The 27,397-nt window shown below is 57.1% G+C and overlaps 1 protein-coding gene across 3 annotated transcripts in view; it reads left to right on the top strand.

The window, feature by feature from the left end:
• ARHGAP27 (Rho GTPase activating protein 27) overlaps positions 1-20,359 on the top strand; it is a 30,612-nt gene extending 10,253 nt beyond the window's left edge. The window contains exons 1-16 of one of the 3 annotated variants that reach the window (XM_078065849.1): positions 7,730-7,924; positions 11,912-12,319; positions 12,586-12,768; positions 13,046-13,126; positions 13,199-13,282; positions 13,636-13,712; positions 14,039-14,129; positions 14,596-14,700; positions 16,393-16,491; positions 17,371-17,476; positions 17,614-17,721; positions 17,804-17,902; positions 18,065-18,142; positions 18,226-18,360; positions 18,516-18,621; positions 18,728-20,359. In XM_078065849.1, coding sequence (XP_077921975.1) covers positions 7,868-7,924; positions 11,912-12,319; positions 12,586-12,768; positions 13,046-13,126; positions 13,199-13,282; positions 13,636-13,712; positions 14,039-14,129; positions 14,596-14,700; positions 16,393-16,491; positions 17,371-17,476; positions 17,614-17,721; positions 17,804-17,902; positions 18,065-18,142; positions 18,226-18,360; positions 18,516-18,621; positions 18,728-18,905 — 1,995 coding nt within the window. In that variant the 5' untranslated portion in view covers positions 7,730-7,867 and the 3' untranslated portion in view covers positions 18,906-20,359. Of the gene's footprint in view, positions 1-7,729; positions 7,925-7,998; positions 8,038-11,911; positions 12,320-12,585; positions 12,769-13,045; positions 13,127-13,198; positions 13,283-13,635; positions 13,713-14,038; positions 14,130-14,595; positions 14,701-16,392; positions 16,492-17,370; positions 17,477-17,613; positions 17,722-17,803; positions 17,903-18,064; positions 18,143-18,225; positions 18,361-18,515; positions 18,622-18,727 lie in introns of those variants that run through there. The other 2 variants (XM_078065850.1, XM_036096656.2) reach the window with 2 other exon arrangements.
• Positions 20,360-27,397: the final 7,038 nt, after the last annotated feature.

The following is a 27,397-nucleotide window of genomic DNA, read 5'->3' as shown; positions in this document are numbered from 1 at the left end:
ACTTATTGGTTTTCCTGTGGTTTGCCTTCCCCTCCTATCAGGGTGCTACTGATTCTCTTCTTTGCCTGTCACTCTGTTGTCCTGCGACACTTTGCATTTCATTCATGGCTTCTGCTTGTCCCTGGGGTTCCTAGTCCAACTTGCCCTGGGATGTGCAGAGATGGGGATTCTTTTTCTTAGCCCCCCCCCGCGAACTCACAGAACCCCATCAGTCTCTAGATAGCCTTGGGTCGTTTTTTTTTCAGCTTAGAGAAATCTGTGTGTTGCATGATTATTGTGTCTTTGACTTTTTCTTTCATTTACACGTTGGCTCTCTTGACAGGCTTCTCCAGTTTTGTAGCTTTGCCCCCTTTATTTCTTATCTCTGTGTGCGTTTGTTCTGAGAGATTTCTCTTGCTTTATCTTCCAGGCCACAAATCTGAGTCTGGAGAGTGACTATCCATCCTCACCTTCAATGAGTAGTGCAATGATATATTTTAAGTTCTAAAGTAGGCTTTTTTTTTCTTCTGTGCTTTACTTGAATCTCCTTAAGAATTCTTTTTTGTTGTTCTTCGAGTTGTCACTGTGTTTTCCAGCCCCTCTATCTGGCTAATATCAAGATTTTTTTTTTAATGAGATAATGTGGGGCACCTGGGTGGCTCAGTCAGTTGGGTGTTTGCCTTCAGCTCAGGTCATGATCTCAGGGTCCTGGGATCGAGCCCCGCATCAGGCTCCCTGCTCAGCGGGAAGCCTGCTGCTCCCCCCTGCTTGTGCGTGCACGTGCGCGCTCTCTCGCTCTCTGACAAATAAATAAAGGAAATCTATAAAAAAAAAATTAGATAATGTACTTTCATGGTTTTTAAAAATCAAAGCAACATTAAGAAGTATATAGTAAAATTCCCACACACACCCCTGCTTCTGTGCCCTGTTCTCCATCAGGAGAACATCAGAAAGTCACCACTTTCATTCATTCTTTCTCTATTCTTCCAGAGTTTCTTTGTGTTTTTTTTTTAAGATTTTATTTATTTATTTATTTATTTGACAGAGAGAGAGAGACAGCGAGAGAGGGAACACAAGCAGGGGGGGTGGGAGAGGGAGAACAGCCTTGTATGAAAACACACTTGATTACTTGATTTTCTGTCTCTCTTACATAAAGGTAGGATGCAGTACACATAATCCTATATCTTGCTTATTTTTTGCCTTTTTGATTTAACCATGTATCTTGGAGATTGTGCATGGAGAGTATCAGTCTCCTTCCTTATCACTACATGGGTTTTCATTGTAGGGACGTATCATAAATTCTTCAAGCAGTCTGCTGTTGATGTGCCCTTGGACTGTTTCCCAACCTCTGCTATTGCAGACAACGCTATAATAAATAATCTTTCACGCATATGCAGGTAAATCAAGGATAGATCCCAGAAGTAAGATCGCTGGGTGGAAGGGTAAACAATAGGTATTTGTTAGATTTTGCCAAATTGCTGTCCCTGTCCGTGGGGCTCACACCGATTTACATTCCCACCAACACAGATGTGAGTGTGTGACTCCCCACAGCCTTGCCAACCAAGTGTCGGCAAGATGTTTTCTGCCGGGGGGCGCCTGGGTGACTCAGTCGTTAAGCGTCTGCCTTCGGCTCAGGTCGTGATCCCAGGGTCCTGGGATCGAGCCCCGCATCGGGCTCCCTGCTCTGCCAGGAGCCTGCTTCTCCCTCTCCCACTCCACCTGCTTGTGTTCCCTCTCTAGCTGTCTCTCTCTCTCTCTGTCAAATAAATAAAATAAAATCTTTAAAAAAAAAAAAAAAAGATGTTTTCTGCCGATCCAATAGTAAAATACATGCTCTTAAGAGAGCTTGAATTTGTATTTCTCTTTTCAGTGAAAGTGAGCATCTTTTCATAGATTCAAGGACTGTTTGTTTTCCTTTTTTGTGTCAACGGTCTATTTATAGCCTGTGTTCATTTTTCTATTGAGTTATTGGTCTTTTACTTACCGGTTATTAGAAGGTTTTGCCATTCAAGGGAAAATAGCCTTCTGTCTCCTGCGTGAGTTGTAATCTCCCCAAGTTTGTCTTCTGACTTCGCTAATGTCATGTTTTGGCCACACAAATCACTTTGGATACATTTATGTGGTCAAGTGTAGAAATCACTTATTTTATGGCTTTTAGATTTTGAGTCTCTGTTACCAAGGTCTTTTTTAAATCTAAAATTTTGCTCCTCATGTTTTCCTCTTTGAGTATTTTTCTGGGTTTCACTTTTTACATCTAAATCTTTGATCCTTTAGGGGGTATATCTGAGTGGACAGAGTAAGATGGAGACGCACCTTTAATTATTTTTTCTGGATGGCCATCCAGCTGTCCTGTCACCTTTTACTGACAAGCTCCTGTTCTCCCCCTGACTTGTGAGTGGTCTGTAGCGTGTCCAGACCCTGCTGTGTTAAGGTCTGACTGCCCCCCGCCTGGTGGTTCTGTTTGCTCCAACTCTCTCCAACCACTGGCTTGGCAGAGGAGCGGGGTGTATGTGTCTTTGCTCGCTGGGGCCGGGACTGAGCTGTTGGAGTACCCCCACTTGATGGGGCCCTGGAGCAGAGGAATGGTGGTCTCTGCCAGTGGGTCTGTGGGGCTTGCCGGGCAGACCCCTGCGAAGGCACCCTCAGGAATTCTCCCTGCTCCCTGCCTTAGGGGCAGACAGTGCTAAGCCCACCTGTTTGGCTCCCCGTCAGCTCCTCGGGGTCACCCTGCCTTCCCCCTAGGGTCCTATGGTGGGCCTGGTCTGCCCTGGGATCCCCCTGGGTTCCAGCTTCTGTCTCAGGCAGTCCGCCCGGGCCATCCAGCCCTGCCCACCGGCTGGCACAGCCCCTTCATAGAGGGTAGCAGTGGGGAGAAAAGAAGAAGCAGGACATGTTTAAGCTGCTGTATTTCCAGAATTCCTATCGCCAGAGCCGCATCATAAAGGGAGAGAAATTACTGCTAGGGGTAGGGGAGAGAGCAGGAAGGGCCAGTCTTTCTGGATAAGAAACAATGAACACCTCATAGAGTAGTAACACAGAGAATGCAGAATAGTAAGAAAGTTTAAGGGAGGTTTTTTTCCCTCTTTATTATGAAGCTTTTCAAACATACAAAGAAGCAAAAAGAATATTAAAATGAATATAATTATACCTATTACTTAGATTTAACAATTACTGCTTGCCAAGTTTGTTCTTTTTTTTTTTTGCCAAGAAATAATAAATTCCAAACTTTATCATTTCTCATCCCTAAAAAATTCAGCATATGTGTCTTAAAAATGTTTTTCTCCATAATCAGAATACTATAACCATTATTATATCTTAAAAAATTCACCTTAGTTCCTTAATAGCATCTCAGACCCAGGCCATCGTCAAATGTCCCTCATTGTCCTAAAACAGATCTCTCCCAACCAGTTTGTTTGAACCAAAATCAACTCAAGAACCATGCATTTCATTTGACCGTCTCCTCAATCTCTCTTGATGGTCCCCTCCTTCTCATCCTGCCCTGACAGAGACCAGACCAGTTGCCCCATAGGATGTCTATTCTGGATTTGACTGTTTGCTTCCTTGTGGTGGTGTTCCCATGTCCCCCTAATACCTGTGTCACCTGCGGACTGACAGGTCTGAAAGGCTTAGGCAGGTCAGGTCACCGGGCTCAGTGACTCTAGGTCTCTGCTTGAACAGCCGAGACGATGCCAAGATGGGGAGGAGGAGGAAGGTACCCGTGATTTGGGATATGCAGCTTTGGAGGCGTACCAAGGACACCCAGGGCGACAGCTGGGTGCATGCTCCTGGAGATGGACTGGCGGGTCGTTAACCTAACAGAGCCGGTTGCGCTTCCCCAGGACAGTTGAGTGAGAAGCAAAGGTGAGGCCAGGCGTCAAGGACACAGGCCAAAGAAGAGGAGCATGGGCCCAAAGCCGAGCAGGCACCAGAGGATGAGGAGGGAGAGGGTTGGAAGGACTAAGTGCCAGAGGGGAGTCAGACCCGACAAAGACCTCATTTGTCATCAGGAAGTCATAGGACACGCGAGCTGTGGGCTGGACGTCGGGGTGAGTGGACAGCAGGATGGTGGGTATGCGCCCGCCTTCCAGAAGTGGGCTCTGAGAAGGAGGCAGGCAGGGCTGGGTCCACGGGCCCACTTTTGCTTTTTTTTTTTAAAGATTTTATTTATTTATTTGACAGAGAGAGAGACAGCAAGAGCAGGAACACAAGCAGGGGGAGAGGGAGAGGGAGAAGCAGGCTTCTTGCCGAGCAGGGAGCCCGATGTGGGACTCGATCCCAGGACCCTGGGATCATGACCTGAGCTGAAGGCAGACGCTTAACGACTGAGCCACCTAGGTACCCCCACTTTTGCTTTTTAAGATGGAGAGACCTCGGGGTGCCCGGGTGGCTCAGTCGGCTAAGAGTCTGCCTTCGGCTCAGGTCACGGTCCTGGGGTCCTGGGATCGAGCCCTGCGTTGGGCTCCCTGCTCAGCGGGCAGCCTGCATCCCCCTCTCCCTCTGCCTGCCGCTCCCCCTGCTTGTGCTTGCTCTCTCGCTATCTCTCTGTCAAATAAATAAACAAAATCTTTTTTAAAAAAAGTAAAATAAGATGGAGAGACCTCGAGTTTGTTGAAATGCTCGCTCTCTCGCTCTGTCTTTATCTTTAAATAAAATCTTTTTAAAAAAAAAAGTAAAATAAGATGGAGAGACCCCGAGTTTGTTGAAATGCGAAAGGGCCAAAGGCAGTCAGGTGGGAGGGGTTAGAGATTTGAAAAGAGGCAGCTTCTGAGCAAGCAGGAGGCATGGGATCGATCCCCAGGGGCCCAGACGGGGGAGGTCACCTTGGACAGGGGAACCTGGCCCCTCCACTGGGGAAGGAAGGAGGAATGGTGGGTGCACGTGCAGTTACATTTGACAGGATGGGCCCCTGTCACATTCTCCTCCCTGGGTTGGCTCACGATACAGCCTGGCCACCAGCTTCCTTGGCAGACCGTTTCTGATTCCTCCTGGCCCAGCAGACCGCAACCTCCTGGGGGGCTGCCAGCCGTATCCAGAGCACAGGGCGTGCGAGTGGCAAAGGGGCTCCGCCCCAGACCCCGCCTGCCCTGGAGGAACAGGCCAAGCACACAGTCCCATTAGGTCACCAAGAGGCTAAGGGCAGAGTCCAGAGCCAAGGGCACTCAATCGAAACCCAGAAGCAGAAAAGCAGAAGTGCGGCCCTCCCTTCTTCCCCATGTCCCCTGGTGCAGGGCAGAGAACTCAGGGGCCTGCTTGACGTTTTCATAGGAGCCAGCCCTGTGAGCGGGGACAGAATGACAGCCCATTCTAGGGATAAAGGAGAGGCCCAGAGATTCAAGGGGCTGCCCAGAGAGAAGCTAAGGCATAATCTACACGAGACGCCATGTCTCTGAATCTTGCTTCGTTCTTTTTTTTCGTTTTAATCCAATGATGCTGCTTCTGCTCCAAACCCCGGAGAAGAACCTCCCCTCGGGCTATTGTGTTGGGACTCAGAGGCCACAGGGCAAGCAGTAAGATTACACGGAGCCTCACCTTAGTACAACATGTCTGAGCCCCAGCCCAAACCAGTTACACCAGACTCTCGGGGGGGCAGCTCCAGGTATGGTTCCCCACCATTCTGAGGCTTGTGGACCCTGCAGGGTGACCCCCAGCTTCCCCACTGCACACCGGTGGACTTGTCGCTCAGGGCTAGGGGTGAATACAGTGAGGCCCAGACTCTGTTCTGGAGAGGGCGCACTCAGGGGAGGGAAGGATGCCAGCGCTGTGCACTGCGCTAAGCTCCCTGAGGCAAAGATCACAATTTATTCTCCACTCTCCCTCCACCCAGCCTGGCTGGCACAGAGTCAGCAAAGGAGGTCTTGCCCCCTCCACAGCCCCCTGAGCCAGTCTCTGGGCTCCAGTCACTGGTTTGCAGGCATTTCTTTTGCCTCTGGCCCCTGAGAGCTGATAGGATTTTCTGGTTGCACCTGCTTGTGAGGGTTTTGGGGAGAAGGGGTGAAGACAGAGGGCTGGAGAGGCAGCCCATGTGCAGCTGGCTTGTTCTGTCCCCTCCTCCACCATGTGCCTCCAGAGGCCAGGCGAGGCGGGAGGGTGTGGCTGGCGGAGGAGGACCCCACTGGGGAGCTGCTATGCTCACACCTCCTCTCCCCGGGGAGGGGAGGCCTAGACTGGAGGCCTGAAGAGCCAACCTCCTTGACGAAGAAGAGCAGGCCAGAGCTGTGTGGGTTTTGCTCCGTCCCCGGAGTGTGGGGCCAGAACCCTCCGGGAGCCCCCGGGCATGGGGGCCAGGCTTCTTCCTGGGGAAAAGCAGCCTGTGGGTTGCCTTTTCTGGGGTCCCGGTCTCCCGTACTGTCACTCTTGGTTGCTGCCACGGGGAGACCCTGCTTCCTAATTCTACAGCAGGGCAGTGCTAAGGGCTCAGGTTCCCACACTTGCCTCCTCTCTCCCCTTCCCCGCCCTGGCTCCTCCCTGCTGCCAGCATTCACAGAGGCTCTGCCCATCTCCTGCGCCTGGCTCCATCTCTCCTGGTGACCTATCGTGTGTGTGGCCCATGTCCCTCAGGGCGGGGGCAGTGGGATGCGTCATGTGTGTGACAAGTGGGAGGACCGTAGGCCTCTCTGCCCACGTCCCACAAGGGATGGCAGGCTACTAGAGCTTTGAGGGCAGAGTAGGGCCTAAGTCCCTGGCTTGCGCTGGATGTGGCCTGCCCGAATGTCCCACGCTCCAGTCTACACCCGCCTACGCCAGGGGTCCCTGTCCTGAGGCCACAGTGGGTGCAGGGAAGGAGCGGCCTGGGGGACATGGGCAGGGGAGAAAGTCGGGCCAGGGCTGGGGACAGGAGGGTTACTGAAACGGAAGAGCAGGAGAGGAGGGGTCTGGGGTCCGGGGTGGAAAGTGGGGGTCAGAGCCTGAAGGAGGAGCTGGGCAGCCTTTGTGGGAGAGCCATGGGCAGTGGGTGGGTGGGTGGGTGGCAAGGTGCTGCCCGGCCTCTGGAGCTGGGGAGGAAGCACCTGTGAGGGTGTTAGCAGGACAGGGTGGCCCCCAAGGGCTTGGAGGGGGGGCAGCAATGTCTCACCCAGGACCGCTGTGCCCGTTGTTTCTGGCTGGGGTTTGAACCCCCCCACCTGATGAGAGGGTGAAGAGAGGGGAAGCTCTCGGTCGTAGGGCTGTGGAGGAACTAGTCGCTGTCCCCTGAGAGTGGGGGCGTGTAAGTGCACAAGCAGTCGGAGTGCGTGCACGCATCTCGGTGACCCAGGCCGCAGGAGGTGGGCTCAGGCAGTCAGGCGAGTAGACTGTGGCTTGGTCCAAATCCCTCCTGTCGTCTGTGTGGCTGGAGGACTCCGGACACTGGTTTCCTCTGATGCCACAGCTGCCCAGGCCCCTTCCTCTCTAAGACATTCCCCCCTGCAGCACACACCCCGGCTTCCTCTTCCCCATCACATCCTCCCTGGGGCTCTGGGGGAATTGAGGGCCACTCCATGTCCTGTCTAGGCGAGCCCAGGCCCCCGCACCCAGCTGCCCCCTCCGCCCCCTCCCATGGCCTCCCCCTCCCGCACCCACGGTCCCAGTGCCGCCCTGTCCTGCTCCCCGGCTGTGGCTAGGCCTGGGACTCAGAACTTGCCGGGGACCAGGCCAGTGCTTCCCGCGACACATAAAAATACCCCTGACCTGAGACACCCCCACTTCACCCCACCCCACCCTATCGGGCAACCTCTGTCTCAGGCAGCACTTCCGCAGCCCCGACAGGAAATGGGCTGGAGGCTCAGCCTCCCGCCATCTCAAAGCAACTTCTCGTTCCCCGGTTGCCCTGGGCCAGCCCTGGGGTTGTGCCCCTTGGCTCCAGCCCTGAAACCTTCCCAGGGCTCCGTCCCAGCAGCTCCGAGGGGACAGGATGGTGGACATGATTGCTAAGCTGACCAAGAGGCGGAGTCGGGCCCTGCAGGCACAGGTGGGGGGCCCTCGCATTTGGGGGCGAGCTCAGCCTCTGATGGGGATGACTGAGGGCCTCTGCGTCAAGGGGCCCCCAGCGGGCCTCCATCCTCTGGCCCTCTCAGGAGCTGGGTGAGCTGGGTTTTGGAGCCAGACATCTCCCAAACTTGGGGGACCCCTCCCTTCTTTCCTCGTTCCTTTTCCAAGGCCAGATAGGCATATCTGTGGGGGGGGCTGCAGAGGGACGCTGAGAGATGGTGATCAGCCTGGGGGAAGAGAGGCAGGCCGGCCACCTGCTTGTGGACAAGGGGAGGGAACTGGAGATGAGGGGAGTGCTGGGGGGCCGGGCAGCTGGTGTGGTGAGAGCCAGAGCCCCTCTAGGCTCTGTCCTCTGGCCTGAGGTGGGGGACCACTTCCCCTTTCCTACTGGTGTTCCCCGTGTCGCTGTCGTGATTGGGGTCTGGGCCTCAAGAGCTACTGGTGCCCTCATCAGGGCCCTGTTGATGGGCTGTGACGGGGTGTTGTCTGGGCGCCCAGGAGTTGTGGGCCGGGGTAGCAGGCCCTGCTCTAACCTGGGCGAGCTTCCCCTTGAAGGCCAAAGGGCACGGGGCGGGGGGGGGGGGGCTGGCCCCACCTGGCTTCCAGTCTGATCCTGGCTCTGCTAGGAGAGGAAAGCGCCTCTATCTTAGCACTGTGGGGGCCCTACAGAGGGTTCTAGAGTTCGAAGGGGCCTCAGGGCTGCTGCGGTCCAGCTCCCCGCACAGGGCTGCAGCCTGCTCACCCCCGGGGAAAGCCCCTGACTACCTCCCGAAGCAGCCTGTGTCTCTAGGGCAGCCCCAATCCTTAGAATGGGCTTCCTTCCAGGGGGCCCTGCCCTGCCCCCATTTGGCCTCTAATCTGCAGTCTGGAGCCCCACAGTGCGACCCTACCATGCCGGGGAGCCTAAGCATCTACCTCCTAGATCTGCTATATATCCTCGAGGGGTGTTCCTTGTGCAAGATCCCCTCAGCCTGACCAGCCTGGGACTCCCCGTGGACTCCTAGCCAAGACCAGCAGCCTGCAGGTGGAAATCCCCGCTCCGAACAGCCTGGCTCCTTCCTTAGCTCATCCCCCCCCCCCCCATATGACCTTCCAGCCCCTGTCGCAGGGATGGGAAGGCCACTGCCTCAGTGGGTCTAGCTGGGGTGGGCAGGAGGTGTTTTTGGTCATCCACCTTCCTCTGCCCACTGCCTCCATCCCATCCTCCCAAGGAGTCTCCTGGCTCCCGTGCTGAACCTCATTCCCAGGAAGCCCTCGTTCAAAGCTAACTTCAATCTCTCCTGTAGTGGGTGTGCGCGTGTTGGTTGTTGCTGAAGTGTGGCCTGGAGTTAGCTTGCGTACTCAGGCAGTAAGTCCCTTTGGTGGACCTGCTGCCTGCTTCAGGGCATTGGGCCACCTGCTGGAGGGCGACCGGGGTCAATTATGTCATCCTGGGTCCTGCCCTCAAAAAAAACCCTGCCTTTGGGGTCAGAGGAGGTAGGCAGAGGGACGGATGACGAACAGGCCAGCAGGGCAGAGCGCTGCCGGACCCTCGCGGGGGATGAAGAGAGTGACAGCGGGCTAGGCGTCTCTCCTGAGGGAGAAGGTCTCTCCCAGGAGGCTTGGAGTGGAGCTGCAGAGGAGTGGGGTCTGGGTAGGCAGGTAATGAGAGCGGGGGGTTTCCAGGCTGAGGGACCCCTGGAGCAAAGGTCCAGAGATGGGAAGACGGCTTTTGTGTTTGGGGGAGGGTCCGCGGGCTGGCGTGGGTGGAATCCAGGATGCTCAGGGGGGCTGCAGCCGGCAGAGAGAAAGAAGTGGGGTGGAGGGTCCTGCCTCAGCCACACAAGAGCTTGTGGGGGGAGGGAGAGGAGTGAGGAACTGGTGTACCCAGCTCTTCCTGGTCCCCACCCCCCCCCAGGTCTGGGACCTGGCCCCCCGGTTGGTCTAGAATCCGCTGCTTGTCTGAGAGTTTGTCTCCTTGCTAGCAGTAATTATCATGGACGTGCGTGCATTTCACTCATCCCCCCCGCTCCCCGACCGTTTACACAGGCTGCCCAGTGGGGATTTGGGTCCCTTTGCTCACTAACTGCATTCCCAGTGCCTAGAACAGAGCCTGCACTGGACAGGTGAATCTTTGTGGGACACATGAATGTGGTTTTGGGCGCCTACCTAAGACCGGGGAGAGGCCACCTTGACAGGACTCGCTTCCCCTCTTGGGGAGCTTACCACTTAGCGACGGCATCAGAGCAACAGAGGAACTTCTGTGATTAAAAAAGGGGGGGGGTAGTTATTATACAAAATTTTGAGAAAGGTTTAAAGAAAAAAATAAATAAAAACAAACCCAATCCCTATAATCACACTGCCCAGAGATAACCTCTGTTAGCATTTTGGAGGGTTTCTAAAAACACATAATTGGAACTATATGCTGTTCACTGTGTTGAAATCTGCATTTCCCATGTCGCATTATATATTCTTAGAAACAGTATTGGGGCGCCAGGGTGGCTCAGTCAGTTAAGTGTCTGCCCGGTTAAGCATCTGCCTTTGGCTCAGGTCATGATCCCAAGGTTGGGTCAGGCTCTCTGCTCAGCGGGGAGCCTGCTTCTCCCTCTCCCTCTGCCTGCCCCTCCCCCTGCTTATGCTCTCTCTCTCTCTCTCTCCCTGTGTCAAATAAATAAATCTTAAAAAAAAAAAAAAAGAAACAGAATTAATATGGGGCGCCTGGGTGGCTCAGTCCATTAAGCACCTGCCTTCGGCTCAGGTCGTGATCCTGGGGTCCAGGGATGGAGGCCCTCCCCCCCATTGCATCAGGCTCCCTGCTCAGCGGGGAGTCTGCTTCTCCCTCTGCCCCTCACCCCATGCTCTCTCTCACTTGCTTGCTCTCTCTCTCAAATAAATAAATAAAATCTTAAAAAGAAAAGAAAAGAAAAAAAAAAACAATATTAATCTGGTGCCGTTCTGCTGGCTGGGGTTTGATAGTGTAGTTATCTATCCCTGTGGCAGGCTGAGGGTGCTAGGCCGTGGTAGGCGCACTAGAGGAATCTCGGGAAAGGTCTTGAACCTGACACCTGAGCTGAGTCCTAAAGAAGAAAGTGGAGTTGGCCAGGTGAAAAAGGGGTGGGGATGGGCTGAGGCCCAAGACACAGCCCAGAGGGTGGGGCCTCCAGCCAACTCCCTGCTACTAGAGCTTAAAGTTCAAGGCAAGGGGCCAGGAATGGCAGGAAATAAGGTGGAAGACAGGCAGGTGACAGACGCCTCTGGTGCCCTGGTGCCCTGTAGACTTTGCCCGGCAGGCGGCAGGGAGCAGTGGAGTGTTGAGTATGATCAGACTCATGTTCTGTGTGACTGAACCCTCCAGCCCCCGCCCTGCTTTCCTTTGGACAGCAAGAGGGGCTCATCTTTCCTTGCTCCTCCTTCCTGCCTCCCATCTGGCTCTCCTCTCTCTTTCCTTTCTCTGCAGTTGATTCTCAGGCCTGCAAAACCCACCTTCAGGAAGTTTCAGTCCCAGATCCAGAGGTAGTACTGATTCCAGTCCCAGAGCTTTCAGGGCCAGGAAGGAAGGAGGGGTGGGGCTGTAGAGTGCCGCAGGGCCCTGCCCCCGTGTGACCTGCAGGGTCCTGGAGGAAAAGGAATGGGGCCCAGGCCATTTCTCTATTCCCGCCCAGCCTCTGATTCGCCCCCTGGAGTGCAGAGTCAGTGCACAGCTGGGAGAACTCAGTTATAGATATTTTATTATTGTTAATAAATAATTAATGTAACTGCCCTGTGCATCTGGGTCATTTCATACTTGGCAATGCACTTTCAAGAATATTTCCTCATTCTCTCTTCACTACAATTTCTGGAGCGGGCAGGACAGCCATTGTGCAGCCGGCGGAAGTGAAGCCGGGGGTACCCTAACTTGCCAAAGGTCACCCAGAAGGCAAGTGGCCGAGTCGGGACTGTGTGACCCCGGAGCTGCCCTGAAGGTCACGTCTCCTTCCTCCTCCCACAGGTGGACGACCCCCCGGAGGAGCCCGTGTACGAGAACGTAGAGCGACAGCCTTCGGTCCCTTCGCCGGGCGCCAGCGCGCCCCCCCGGCCCCCGGCGTGGGAGACGCACACGGACGCGGGCAGCGGGCGCCCCTACTACTACAACCCAGACACGGGCGTGACCACCTGGGAGTCGCCCTTCGAGGCTGCTGAGGGCGCCGCCAGCCCGGCCACCTCCCCGGCCTCGGTGGGCAGCCGCGAGAGCCTCGAGACCGACTGGGGTCAGTACTGGGATGAGGAGAGCCGCAGGGTGTTCTTCTACAACCCGCTGACGGGCGAGGCCGTCTGGGAGGACGAGACGGAGGACGAACCCGAGGACGAGCTGGAGATGCAGCCGGGCCTGAGCCCGCTCAGCCCCCGGGACCAGAGGGTGAGGGGGCGGGGCCTGGCCCGGGGTGGGCGGGGTGGCCCCGAGGGTCTCAGACCCCGCCTCCTGCCCGCCGCAGCCCCCGGGAAGGAGGGAGAGGGGCGGGGCCTGGCCTGGGGGGGCGGGGCGGCTCTGAGGCCTCAGACCCCGCCTCCTGCTCCCCGCAGCCCCCAGACTGCTCGTGGGGGGCGAGGCCTGGTCTAAAAGGGCGGGGCCAAGGGTGCGTTCTGGCTCTGAGACCCTCTGACTCAGTCTTCTGCTCCCTGCAGCCCCCTACCCCTGAGACGGATTACCCCGAGTCGCTGACCAGTTACCCGGAGGAGGACTATTCCCCGGTGGGCTCTTTCAGTGAACCTCGGTCCACCTCGCCTTTGGCCGCGCCCCCCGGCTGGTCTTGCCAAGTGAGCCCCGAAGGGCAGACGCTCTACACCAACCACTTCACCCAAGAGCAGGTACGGGCAGCGGGCACATGTGCCCGGACAGCACCCCCCCCCCCCCCCCCCCCCCCCCGGTCATTCCTCCAACTCTTCCTCACTAGTAGCTCACCTTAAACCCCTCACTTATGGGGGACACCATAAACTGCAGCTCCTGGGTGGGCTCCAAGACACCCCCTTGCCCGCGCCTGACCCTCCAAACTCCTTGGGGTTATATTGGGTTCTGGTCAAAGGGGAACTTTGCCTGCCGTCCACTGAGGTGGGCTGGGAGCCCTGACCGTCCCTCTCCCCACAGTGGGTGAGGTTGGAGGACCAGCACGGGAAGCCCTACTTCTACAACCCAGATGACGCCTCAGTTCAGTGGGAGCTGCCCCAGGTAACCCACTGGGAAAGGGAGAGTCTTGGGGAGAGGGGACGGGATTATGTATGACAGTGTCTTTCTCCTCAGGTTCCTGTCCCTGCCCCGCGAAGCATCCACAAATCCAGCCAGGACAGTGAGACCCCAGCCCAGGCCAGCCCACCTGAGGAGAAGGTAAGGGAAGGAGCATGTAGGCCCTGGTAGGGCCCCCACAGAAGAAATAGGGGCTTCCTGAAGGTTGAGGGGGCTAGGCCGGGGCCGGGCATGTCTCCCCCACAGGCCCCAGCACGAGCCTGGGCTGAATGAACCTGGGTCTGGGTCATCCCGGCCCAGGGCTGGGGGAGGCTGGGAGCTGGGAGGAGCTCTGTCCTGCTGGCTGGCGTGAGGGCAGGGACCCCACCAGGGCCAGCAGCAAAGAGGGCTCGGTGGTGACTCGGGCCCAGCCCGTAAGGAGTTGCTGGCTGTGGGGGAGGCTAGCCTCTGCCCCCTGTGGCCCAGCCTGTTAACTGCCTCCTCTGTCCCCTCAGCTTTCTCAGACCAAGACTCTGGACAAGGCCGGCGTGCTCCATCGCACCAAGACGGCGGACAAGGGAAGGCGGCTCCGGTGAGAGCCCGGCGGCACCCAGACCGGGGCGCGCTGGGCCTTAACGCTGACAATTACTGAGCGCGTTCCGTATGCCAGGCTCTTGTTAATCCTCATGGCAACTTTCTAAGAGGTCCCATGAGGACCCTGAGGCACCGAGAGATAGGGGCTTGCCCAGGGTCCCTTGGCTACCAAATATTAGAAGTGGGAGTCCAGTGCTCACCGTTGGATGCCCCAAGCCGAGCTGTGTTCTTCAGCTCTGTGCCCTGCTCCTGGCGCTGGAAGGGGCCCTCAGCCCAGGGCCAGATGCAAGCCTGGTCACCCCCCACTTCCCCACCCCCACCTAGGAAGAAGCACTGGAGCGCCTCCTGGACGGTGCTGGAGGGTGGCGTGCTGACGTTCTTCAAGGACTCAAAGGCCTCAGCTGCAGGCGGCCTGGTGAGGGCCAGACTCCCAGGACAGGGACCCCCCCATCTGCTCCTGACTCCTATGGCTCTTTACCTGGTCTGGCTTGTCAAAGGCTAGGTCTGCGACAGTGGAACATGAGTGCCAGGGGAGCTGGGCCTTGGCAGGGGGTGACGACAGCAGATTCAGCCCACGACAAGCACTTCCAGCCACCCTGGACATGGGGAGCTGTCCTTGAGGGTGGCCACTCCAGCCTGGTGGGCAGGCAGACTAGGGACTGGGCACGCCTGCTCCGGGGCATGAGGGCTGTTCTCCTTTCTCCTTTCCTCTCCTGGGTGGGCAGCCAGCCCAGGACCTCTGGGTTCCAGGAACCCTTCCCCATCCTGTCCTTGAAGCGAGGGGAGCCTGGTGGATTGGAGCCAGGAGCCCTGGCAGGCCTGTCTGAGCTGAGGGCTCCCTCTAACTGTGCTCCCCCCAACCCTTCTCCCCTCTCCCACAGAGGCAGCCTCCCAAGCTCTCCACCCCTGAGTACACAGTGGAGCTGAGGGGGGCCTCTCTCTCCTGGGCCCCCAAGGACAAATCTAGCAGGAAGAATGTGCTGGAGGTGAGTGGTGGGGGTTGGGAGAAGGAGAGGGGGCTTACTGATGGCTTGAGACCCTTAGTAGGCAAGCCCCAAGAAGGGGGACCTGGGGAGAGTGGGACCGGAATTCTCAGGGCTCAAAACCAAAGTTGTGTCCACCTTGGGGATCCGTCCACGGTATTTCTGGCATCACAGATTCTGCAGTTCCCTTTTACAAGTCCTTGGCCCCGGAGTGTGGTGAGGAGTAGGGGGTCTCTGGGGGATGAAACCTATGCCTGGAAGGACAGCCCTCATCCCAGACAGGAGACTCCCTGTCCCCTGCTACTCACTTTGACAGGTTGGAAACCTGCTCTGGCCGGTCAGAGCCCAGGTTCCAACTGAACTGGGTCCTCCGTGAATAAACTGGGTCCCCAGTTTCCCAGGCTCCCCTAGCAGGAAGACTGGGACCAGGTGGGGCCCAGGCAAGGTCCCTCACGGTGCCACACCCTCCACTGTCCACGTGTTGTCTTGCTTTTAAACTACCTTTACCCTCACCTCAGTCCCCAGAAGTTCTGAGGAAGCTCACAACAACAACAACAACAACAACACATGGGGAGCTGGTGAAATCCACTGAAAAGCCAGATCAGGCACAAGTTAGAGCAAGGGGTCCACGTGGAGAGGCATCGGGGGCAGATGACGTACAGGGGCTACACTGTTGCTAAAAAAAATTAGCTCAGGTTTCCTGGTAGCCAAAGTGAAAAGAGAAGGAGGATCAGTTACGTGGTTCCTCTTGGGGCGGGGGGGGCTTTCCCCAATTTGTTGAAGCCATTTTTAGTGCACAGCTCCAGCCTAGGTTAGTAAGGGACCCTTGGAGCTGCTTCAGGTAACATGACAAAAGCCAAAAGCATAACCTCACAGTTCAGCTCAGAAGAAGCAGTTCTGCCAGGCCCTTGAGAGTTTTCTGAAGATCCACCAAGCTTCATTCAGTTCTAGAAGCAGCGTATCCACAGAGCAGGGCTGGAAAACCAGATTGATCTCCTGAGCTGCTCTCGTCAGGAGGTCTGGAGCCTTTCTCCCAGTTGTCTTTTCTGACAAGAACCGGAAGGCAGATGGGACTCTTGGAAGCTACTCAAGCTGTTGGAAAGGCTGACAGTCTTGAATGGAAATGGAGGAGCCCCCGCTTCCACTTCCTGGCTGGCAGGTGGCCATCCTGCCTCCACTCAGGGGGTGGCCTGCAGGCACCTCTAGGATTTTTCTCAAGAGACAGCCCCACATTCTAGATCGTGGCCAGGTTACTTGGGCCTGGCAGATTTTCACAGCAGGTCTTCCTCATCACTCCAGAGTCACAGAAAACTTCAGTGATAGTCCTCCCAAAACAGCTGGTTTGGACAGCTCAGCTTGCCCGTGCATCCAGCAGGATGAATGTTCTGGGAGATAGATTGCTGAGTAACTAGCTTTTCCTTCTGTATGAAACCTTCAGATAGGAACAGATTATGTTTTGAGAGGGCCTGGGTTTGCCCATCTGTAACAGAGACTGTCTCTTACTGCTTTGAATGAGGCGGAATGCCTTGGCCTGGGGTGAAGCCCTTGCTCGACTGTGCTCTCAGTTCCTGGGGACAAGGACAGATCATCTCCACCATTTCTGTATCTCCCCTCCCCGCACCCCCTACCACTGAGGCCTGGCCCCAGAGCCGACCCGGGGAGCCAGAGATGACTGAGTGACTCCTGTCTCTCCAGCTGCGGAGCCGAGATGGCTCAGAGTACCTGATCCAGCATGACTCCGAGGCCATCATCAGCACCTGGCAGAAGGCCATTGGCGAGGCCATCCAGGAGCTGGTAAGCAGAGCCTGGGGCCTCCGGGGCTGGTGGGGATGGGATGGCCAGCCGTTATGCAGAACAGAGTATGGGTGAGTGCCCCTCCCTGCAGATGCAGGCCCCACTGAGGGCTGTGTGGCAGATGGGCTGCTGAAGAAATGGTCTTTCTTAAGTATGCAAATCCAGCCTGTGGGGTTGGCCCTGCAGGAGATCTCTCCAGGTCGGGGTGGGGGGCACATGCTAGAGGAATGTTCCACTTCAAGGGAGGCAGGCAGAAAAGGAAATCTGAGAAAGAGCCTCAGGCTGGAATGACAGGCTAAAACCAGAAGGGAAAATTTTAAAGGATTGGATTGAAGAGTCTGCTGTTGTTTAGGTTCAAAATATTCATTGCATAACTAGAGATGGAACAGGCGCCCTCTGACAGCTCTTCACCTGGAAGCAACCTGGGGCTTTTTGACCCTCAATTCCCTAGGAGCCAACACTGAGTACAGAGTTTGGCTGTATTACTAGAGGTAGGAATCCAGATCGAGGGCGGTGATGCGGTTGTTGGCAGTGCTGGGGCCTCAGCTGAAATTGTAAGTTCAGAACTCGGAGCCACATAATTGAGGAATGCTGACCTAGTGGATTGTGTGCAGAGGATCTAGGAAAATATGGGCAAGGGGGGCCAGGATAAGAAAGAGCGGGAGAGAGCAGGATGACTGTCTGCAACACCTGAAGGGCTCCATGCAGCCCAGGGAGGTGAACGTTCTGAGGTTCCGCGGTAGGAGGTCAGGGGTGGAGAAGGGAAGCGTGAACTCTGCTTGGGAGTCATCGGGCCGGCTGGGAGGGCACTCGGGGCCCCTCACGCTGTCCCAGAAGCCTGGCCCCAGGCCCTGCCTCTCTGAGGCCGCGTGATTCCAGTCCGCAGACCTGCCCCCGGAGGAGGAAAGCGAGAGCAGCCGCGCGGACTTCGGGTCCAGCGAGCGCTTGGGAAGCTGGCGGGAGGACGAGGCGCGGCCGGGTGCAGGTGCGCGCGGGGGGTGGGTGGAGGGCATCTCCTGGGAACCGGCGTCGCGGGGGAGGCGGGGGGTGACGACCCGGCTGGGGCCAGCCCGGCCAGTCCCGGCGCCACCGAGTGACCCGGCCCCGCACTCCCGGGCCCAGGCGCAGCCACCCCGGAGAGCGACCTGAGCAGGGTCCGGCACCGGCTCCGCTGGTTGCTGCTGAAGCGGCCCACGCTGCAGTCTCTGCGGGAGAAGGGCTACATCAAAGGTACCCGAGGGAGTCCGAGAGCGCGGCGGCGGGGGGGGGGGGGGGGTTGGGGCCGGGCGGCGCTGACGAGCCTCTCCCCCAGACCAGGTGTTCGGCTGCGCGCTCGCCGCGCTGTGTGAGCGCGAGAGGAGCTCCGTGCCGCGCTTCGTGCAGCAGTGCATCCGCACCGTCGAGGCCCGGGGTAGGCGCGGCGCCCGGAGGCCTCCCTCCCGGACCCCAAGACGGAGACCCCTGGGGTTGGGGGGCGCGGGGAGGGGGGAACGGGCGCCCCTGAGTGGGAATCCGAGCAGGAGCTTTAGACCCGTCCCACCCAGCCCGAGGTCAGCGCCTCCCTCTGCCCTAGGGCTGGACATCGACGGCCTGTACCGCATCAGTGGAAACCTGGCCACCATCCAGAAGCTGCGCTATAAGGTGGACCACGGTGAGGCCCGGCTCCCGTCCCTCACCCCAGGGCCTGAAGGCACCAAGGGGTGCTCACCGCCTCTTCCGCCCCCCTTGCCGCAGATGAGCGCCTGGACCTGGACGACGGGCGCTGGGAGGACGTCCACGTGATCACCGGGGCCCTGAAGCTCTTCTTTCGAGAGCTGCCGGAGCCCCTCTTCCCCTTCTCGCACTTCCGCCAGTTCATCGCGGCCATCAGTGAGCGCCTGGGGGAGGCGGGGCGGGTGGGGTAGGGACGGGGCCGGCCTGCCGCCCCCGCACCCCCTCGGCCGGACTCCTCCCCCCTCCCCCCCCCACCGGGACTCAGCCCCTCCGTTCCCCTCGCGGAGCCGACCCTGCCTTCCCTTCCGCAGAGCTGCAGGACCAGGCCCAGCGCAGCCGCTGTGTGCGGGACCTGGTGCGCTCGCTGCCCGCCCCCAACCACGACACGCTGCGGCTGCTCTTCCAGCACCTGTGCAGGTGAGCCGGCGAGCGGCGGGAATGGGGAGGCGGGTGCGGGCGGACCCCCACGCCCCTCCAGCTCCGGGCCCTGATGCCCCCCTCCCCACCCCGCTCCCCGCTGCAGGGTGATCGAGCACGGCGATCAGAACCGCATGTCCGTGCAGAGCGTGGCCATAGTGTTCGGGCCCACGCTGCTGCGGCCCGAGACCGAGGAGACCAGCATGCCCATGACCATGGTGTTCCAGAACCAGGTGGTGGAGCTCATCCTGCAGCGCTGCTCAGACATCTTCCCGCCGCACTGACCGCGGGCCCCTGCCCCCACCCCCCGCGGCTGGCGCTGCGGACCCGGGACTGGGGGCGGCGACAGTGGTCCTGCCTTGGAAGCCGGACGGTTGGAGGCCGCTTGGCTGGACTCCTCTGTGAGACCCTCCGCCTCCCAGCGGTCCCCAGGCCGAAGTGAAATCTGCACCCCTTGGTGCAGTATGGTGACCCCTGGTGGGCAGTTTGCAAAATGTGATTTCCTCTTCCTCCCCGCCCCCTCCCCCCCCCCCCCCCCCCCCCGGCCTGTCCTGTTTGGGGCTTACTTGGGTTCTGGTCTTTATTACAGCGACACCTGCTGTGTGTGAGAGAGAGAATGCGCTGGGGTGAGAGTTGCTTTTCCGGGGCGGCTGGCGCTGGGAGGAGGAGTGTGGGTGAGGGGCTTCTCGGCTTCTTCAGGCCTGCACCTGCGGGGCCTTCAAGGACAGCCCGTGGGGACCGAGCCCCGTGTCAGTCCCGGAGCAGTCGCCTACAGCGCCCCTGCTGCCCAGCCTTGCCTCGGGCCTCACTCCCGCCCGACACTCTCCGCCGCTGCCGGGGGCCATTCCCATCGGCCTTCTGGGCCCGGCCGCCGCCCTCCCCGATCCCTGGGCGCTGTGTGCGCGGGTTCTTCACCCTCAGTGTGTGCCCTGCCCTGGCCGCCTCCCCCGCACCGTCTCCACACACGACCGCAGAGAAGCAGGCAGCGGGGCAGCAAAGTGACCCGTTCAGGGTCCGTCCAGGCTGCTCTCACACCAGGCCTCCTGGGAGGACGCCGGCAGTCCTTTCAGCTGCGCCTCCCCTCCAGGCCCCCTGCACAGCCCACCATGGGCTCACGGGCAAAGCGAAAGAAACTGCGGCAGGAGGGTTCTGTCTGGGCCTGGGGAGATCCTGAAGGCGGCCAGGAAACCTGCGGCAGCTGTGTTCTGGCAGGGAGGGGAGATAGCACTGGCAGGAGCCCCCCAGCCCCTGTCAGTGCCCTGGCTGTCCGGCGGCCTGCCCGGTGCCCACCTTGTCCTGAGGAGCTACGAGAGGCCTGCAGGGCTGGGGGAAGGCGGGTACAGCGTCTGGAAAAGGAAGCGTGAACCCTGGGGCCAGCCATGCCCTTTCCCTCCTCACACACAAACCACCTCAGTTTCTGGGTCCGGGCCCCCCGCCCCACCTACCGTTCGTCTGTTCAGCAAACAATAATAGCTACTATTTATTGACATTTGCACCCTGCCAAGCGTTTCACTTGGATCATCTCGTTTGTCTCTCACAGCCAATATTTATTATCTGCTCTTCTGTGCCAGGCAAGTGCTCTGGGGCAGGGGTACTGCGCGTGCGGACCCACGCCCACCCCACATGCCAGCAGGGCCGGGACACGAGTACAAAAAGAGGCTTCACGCCATACGTGGAAATAACTGTAAAGTCACAAATCAAGTTATAACTGTTCAATAAAATATGTTCTATTCTCCTACTTTGACAAATATACTTTCGTGGTGACCTAGAAGACGAGGTTCCAGCCCACACTTCCTTGACCCTTTTGAATTCTGTGCCCAGGCACGTTGGCGTGAGAAGAGCAGCCTGCCCCTTGTATCTGCCCTCAGAGCCATCTTGCCCCAGGGGAAGGCCGCGTGCACACATGGGGACAGTCCAGTCCACTAGCACAAACTGCCACGTGTCGCCTGCCCCCTGCGGCCCCTCGGCCACCCCACATGGCCCACCCTTCAGGGAATGGGCTTTTGGGGCAGGGACTTCTGCGGTCTTGCATATCAGGGGCATGGTCCAGAGGGAAGGGCCTGGGCTCCAAGAGGCCCCACAGGTTCCTCATCCTGTGGGGAGAGGGCACAGACTGAGAAGGTCAAGAGTAGAGCCTTCTAAAGCGGGGGACGCGCAGCAGGGCAAGGGTTCCTCACCCCCAGGTCTAAGGACAGAGTGGGACAGATGTTAAACAACTGATTACTTGGTTACATTCCTGTGTACAAAAGTAAGAGAAAGTGCAGGGTGCTCTGAAGGTGGGTCGCTCGGGTGTCACTGTCCCTCAGGAACCTGAGATGCTTCTGCAGAAGCCCCATCTGGGCCCAGCACTAAAAAATGAAGAGGAGTCGACAAGGTGAGGAATTAAGGGAAGCGTGTCTAGTCAGAGGGAACAGCATGTGCAAAGGCTCTGCGGCGGGAAGGCTCGTAGAGAGAACAAAATCTGCAAAGAGCCCACACAACCCGAGAGCATGGGGGCAAGGTGGGGCTGGAGAGGCTGATGGGGGACAGGGTGTGCAGGGCCTTGTGGGCCACAACGAATGGGGGTCTGTGGCAGGACAGCAGGCGGGAGGCCTTGGGAAGTGTCAGCTCCCCCGCACCGTCTGATCCTCACCCCACCCAGGCTTCTGACACTGCCAAGGCCTTGCTGAGCAAACCATGTAGCAGCAGGTGAAGAAGTCCCAGATTCATCATATTTTGCCACCAGGAAGAGCTGCAGAAATCACCCACTGCCAGTGAGGAAACTCCTAGAGAGACAACGTCATAACTCACCGGAGGTCACGGGGCAGACGGGCGGCAGAGCCTGCCCGGAGCTTCGTTTGCAGCCTGAGGATCCACCAGACATGTGGCCTCAGCCGTGAATCCTCAACACCACGCACAGTGCTCACTGAATATGTTTGGAATGAGTTGGATTTTGTGTGAGACACAAAGATACATAAAAATAGTATCTGCCGGGCGCCTGGGTGGCTCAGTTGGTTAAGCGACTGCCTTCGGCTCAGGTCATGATCCTGGAGTCCCGGGATCGAGTCCCACATCGGGCTCCCTGCTCAGCAGGGAGTCTGCTTCTCCCTCTGACCCTCCTCCCTCTCATGCTCTCTGTCTCTCATTCTCTCTCTCGCAAATAAATAAAATCTTAAAAAAAAAAAAAAAATAGTATCTGCCCTCTTGAAGCACCAGCCGGTTGGGGGACAGAGCGAAAAATAAGTGCGCAGTGGATAAGGGCTGTCCCAGAAGGCCCTCTCCCCAAGCCTGCCCCCTCTCAGCAGATGCTCCGGACCCTCCTACAGCCTGGCATCTGCCCCCGAAGCTGCCCCAGAAAAGGCCACCAGTGCCCACCTGGTTGCCAAGTCTGACGCGAGCACCCAATCCTCATGCGAGTGGACACGTGAACTGCCTGTTGTCCCCCCATGAAGCTCGCTGTCCCTTTGCCTGCAGCATCATGGGTCTTTGCCCACCCTGTAAATAGTGATGCCCGCTGGGTTGTGGCCTCAGCCCATGGCCTCTCCCCTCCACCCTCCCTAAGGGCCCTCATCCATTCCATCCGGGGGACTCAGGCACCAGGCCTGCTCACGGGTCACCCAAATCTCTCACCAGCCAGGACCACTCTCTCCTGAGTTCCAAGTGCAAATGGCCACCTGCTTACAGGACAGCTCTGCATGGATGGCTGTCGGACACCCTGAGTGCAACCTGCCCGCAACGGAACTCCGGGCCCAGCCTTTCTCCCTGTTGTGAGGCATGGCCCCTCCGTTGACCAGAGTCTCCTCCCCCCTCCCCCAAAGCCAATCAGCCACCCCATCCTTACCTTCCACCTGTAACTCTTCCTGGGGTCTGCCTCCCGTCCCCCTCAGTCTCTCGCCTCGGTGGCCCAGTGCTCTCTGAATGGGCTCCTCTCTTCCAGATTTCATCCTCCACCCAGCAGCCGGCTGACCTTGTCACTTCAGCAAGTGGCCTCCAAGGCCATTCCCAGCCCGTCTCCCACCTCTTTGCACACGAGCTGTGCCCCTGCTTATAGCTCCCAGCCAGGCTGTCCCAGCCTCAATGCCAAGGGCTGCCAGTCACCCTGCCTTCCTCCCTTTCACCTGCCTGACTCCTCCCCCTCCTCCCCGGAGCTCACCACTACCACCACCCACCTCCCCCAGCTCTCAGCACCCTGGCCTCCCTGCTCTGTAAGTGTGCTTCCATTTCAGGCCCTTCCCCACTAGGCTCTGGGCCAGCATGTCTTCACCGCTCTCTTTACGGCCAAGTAAATGCCATCGTACGGAGACACCGAATTTCTTTCTTCATTCATTCATTGATGAACATTTGGGTTGTTTCTACTTTTCTGCTATTAGGAATAATGCTGACTATTTCATGTATGAGGTTTTATGTAGACACACAGTCTGAGCTCGGGCTGCCATCACAAAGTGCCATAGGCTGGGTGGCCTAAACAACAGAAATGATTTCTCACAGTCCTGGGGCTGGAAGCGTCAGATCAGGCCGCTGGCGTGGAGGGGTTCTGGTGAAGGCTGGGTTCCTGGCTTGCAGACGGCTGCCTTCTTGCTGTGTGCTCACATGGCAGAGAAAGAGCTCACCTCTGTCTCTTCTTTTAAAAAAAAAAAAAAAGATTTATTTATTTTGGAGAGAGAGTGCGCGCAAATGCAGGGGAGGGGGCACAGGGAGAGGGAGAAGCAGGCTCCCCACTGAGCAGGGAGCCATTCAAGGGCCTCGATCCCACGACCCTGCGATAATGACCCGAGCCACCCAGGCGCACCTCTTCTTACAAGGACACGAATCTCATCATGGGGGCCCCATCCTCAAGGGCCCGACCTCCCAGCACCACCATATCGGGAGTTAAGGCTTCACATATGAATCTGGGGGGACACAAGCATTCAGTCCATCCATATATGTTTTAATCCCCCTGGGCACACACCTGGGAGTGGAACCGCTCGGTCAGATGGTCACTCTGTGTCGAACTTTGTGAGGAACTGCCAAACTAGAGTTTTCCACAGTGGCTGCACCATTTTACATTCTCACAGGCAACGTGAGAGGGTTTCTGTTCTCTCCCACTTTCTGCAGCAGCTGCTTCGGGGATTCAGTCTCCTCAAACCTCCGGCCCTCCGCACCTCCTCCTCTCCCTCTCCCGCTCCCTCTCCGCTCTCTCTCCAGAGGACCTCACCTCTACCTCACAGAAATAACGGAAATGCTTCACATCCCACCAGCAGAGCTCACAGCCCCCTCACCACATCCGGCCTTGCCTCCCTGCCCCTGGTACCCTGGAGCAGACATCTCTCCAGGACACGGTTAACCTCTTCCCTTTTCCAGAAATTATCCACCACCATGGCCACCTTGCTCTGCTCCTCACTGAACTGCTGTCTCGGGTGGAACTCCTGAGAAGTGGACAGAGGCATGTAGAAAGTCACTGGGGAGTGCCCTCAGGACCACACCTGGCGTGGGGGGCGGGGGGATGAAGGCTGCAGGATCAGGCTGAGGGGAAACTGAGCCGCGATGCAGGCCCATCCAGGCCTCCGCTGACCCCACCCGCGGGCAGCTCTGGAGCTGGGACAGCCTCAGCGCCTCGGCGGTGGCCCACGTCGTGGCTGGGGGGGCAGACCCTCAAACCACCTTATCATCCAGCCACTGGACGAGGCCTGCCTTGGCGGGGTGGGGGAGGGCCCATGAATTTGGGCAAAGAGACTCTCTTCAGCCCGAGGCATGTCCTAGAGAGCGGCTCAGATGGGACCTGTCAACGCCACCGCCCCCCGACAGCTGCAGAAATAAGTGTTCCCACTACAGCATCCAGCAAGCTCTTTCCTCTCCATTCCTTCTCGCCCACACACCATCAGACTCCTGAATTTCCCCTCAAACTCACCAATGATCCCACATCGATACCTGCTGGACATATCAGCTGTCCCCTCGGGAGCATCCTGTCTCTGCTGACCAACCCTCCTCTCCCTCTTGCCTTGCACCACCACGTTCTCCTGCTGGTCCTCCCACTCCAGCCCCAGCATCTCATTCTCTTCTGCGCAGCTGCAAAGGTCAGCGTCCTTGGACCCAGCCCCTCCTCTCCCTCTGTACTCCCTCCCTGGGTGATCCCATCCACACCCAGGGCATCGGGGACTCACTGCTCCATAGCACTAGGCATGACTGCTCCTAGAAGCTTCAGACCCGAGTCTCCCACACAACCTGACACCTGCCGGGGACAGTCCTCAGACCACATTCATGATCTTCCCCAAACCTAGCCCTCCCCCAGGGTTTTACCTGTCCCAGGAAATGGCTGCCTTATCCTCCAAGCTGGGCAAGTCAGAAACCTAGGAGTATATGGCTTCTCCCCCTCTCCCCCTCTCTCCACCCTCCACACCTGACCTATGTCCACATCCTGTCAGTTCTGCCTCTCACACCCATCCACTTCTCTCCAACGGTGGCCCACCTGGTCTCAGAGGCTCACATCTCCTGCCTGGATCACTGCAGTACCTTCCAGGCCCTCCCCACCCCACACCCTCTTTCCCCCACCCCACCCACACTCATTTAAAAATACAAACCTAAATAAATAAATAGTTAAGTAATTAAAAAATAAAAAATAAATAAGAATACAAACCTGATTCTATCATCGCTCTGCTCAAAAAGCATTCTGCTCATCTTAGGAAAAGACGAGCTTTAACATGGCCTCTGAGGCTCTGCCTGGTTTGTCCCCTGCATACTCCTCAGCTTCCCTTCGTGGAGCAGTATAGCTTAGTGGTTCAGAGCATGGGCTCTGGAGCCAGACTGTCTGGATTCAAATCTAAGCTCCACAACACCCCAACTAGATGCTTCTGAGTAATTAACTCATTCCTCTGTGTCCCTGTCTTCTCATCTGGAAAATGGGGTTGCTGATAGCAGTAGCAACCTCATAGCATAATTGTGAAGATTACAGAAGATACTACTTTTGAGGTTCTGAGAACAGAGTCTCCCAGAATAAACACTCAGGAAACACTTGCTGGGCCTGTGCCTTACTTGCTTTCCTGGTTTCTGCACCGCAACTACGCTAACCTCCCATTGGTTGCTGAAATGTTTCATGATCCCTCCTGCCCCAGGACCTTTGCATGTGCTGTACCCTCTCTGCAGTTCTCTTCTCCCCTTTGCTTTAGTCATCTTTTTGCATTCTGCTCAGGTAAACTTTCCTCAGGCATCTCCTCTGAATACCCAGCTAGGTCAGCTTTCTTTGTTATGCATTGAGACCCACATGCTTCTCTTATCTTAGCTTATCATTTTATAAGCACATACCCTGATTATTTATTGCTGTCTGCCCTCTGTGATGCTATAAACCTCAGTATCATCTTCCTATGCTCACCTTTGTAAGCCTAGCACCTAGCAGAGTGCCTGGTACCTGACAAGTGTTCAGTAAATACCTGCTGATGAGGCATTACGTGAAAAGGCAGACAGCCAAGAATTCAAACCCCAGCTCTGTCATTTCCTATCAAGTGATCTTGGGCAAGTTGTTCACCTCCGTGTGCTTATCTGTAAACTTAGGACATTCGTGCTTATCTCAGAGACTTCTTACAATTATATGTGCAAGATGCACGCCCCAGAACCTGGTATAGGAACATTTGTGAAGCCTTGCTAGTCTTCATTCCTCAGGCCTGAGGATGGTCCTGGGTCCTGGGGTAGGAGAGCCCCTGTGGGGGGGCCAGTAAAGCCAGAAGCAGATGAGTCCTGACATGCCTCCAGGTGCAGCCAGAATATCTGGGGGGGCAGGACAGCACATGGGACTGGGACCCTTTGGTTTCCCAGAGCTCCAGAGCAGTGTTTCTTCATGACTTCAGCCTGAGTCCCAGCAGTGCCAAGGGAAGGCTCCTTTGTCCGTTTTGGAGCCAAAGCTTCAGAAGAAGAAGAGCGCCCCCCTCAGGCCAGTACAGGAGGGGACCCATTGGGATTAACAAGTGCAGCGGGGCAGGCGGGATCCCGGCTGTGAGGTCCGCCGCTATACCTTCCTCAGGGAGGATATTCTTCCTCCCCAGCCTCAGAGGAGGGCTTGGCTCATTAAAAGAGTTGACAGATTTCCTTTCATGGACTTCATCTTCCACGGGCCACCAGGTGCCCCCGAGTCAACGAGCAGGTGGATGATAAGGCCAGTTATGCTTTTTCTTCTCCTCATAAACTTTTTATTTTGAAAGAATTCTTGACGGACAAGAAGTTGCACAAATAGTACAGAGAGGTCCCATGTGCCATCCCCTAGCTTCCCCCCGCCTCACCGCCCCCCCCCCACCGACCGCGAGGGCAACGCGCATAACCGTAGTGCACCGTGGAAACCAGCAAAGTAGTTAGCACCGTAGGATTAACTAGACTTACTCGATTTCACCATTTCTTACCTGTACTCTTTCTTTTTTTTTGTATGTCTGTGTATAATTCCATGACATTTTATCACATGTACAGATTCATCTAACCACCACCACAATCAAGATAATTGTTCCATCACCTTAAAGATACCCCTCATGCTGCCCCTTCACAGGCACATCCTCCCTCCCCTTCCCTAATGCCTGGCAACCTTGTCTGCTCTCCGTCTCTATAATTATGCCGTTTCCAGAATGTTATATAGATGGAATCATAAATTATGCAACCTTTCGAGATTGGCTTTTGGGGCTTGGTGTAATGTCTTTGAGATCCATTTGAGTCCTCCTGAGTATCAACGGTTCACTGCTTGTCATTGCTAAGTAGTATTCCACAGATAGAATTTTAAAGAGGTCCTCCCAGATGGAGGGAGGAAGACCAATTAGGAAGCTGCTGGGGTCCAGGTAAATATCAC

The sequence above is a fragment of the Halichoerus grypus genome, chromosome 2 (assembly GCF_964656455.1).
Source record: "Halichoerus grypus chromosome 2, mHalGry1.hap1.1, whole genome shotgun sequence".
NCBI classification, from domain to species: Eukaryota; Metazoa; Chordata; class Mammalia; order Carnivora; family Phocidae; genus Halichoerus; species Halichoerus grypus.
The sequence above is the reverse complement of the archived record's forward strand: the minus strand, read 5'-3'. Positions and strand labels throughout refer to the sequence as shown.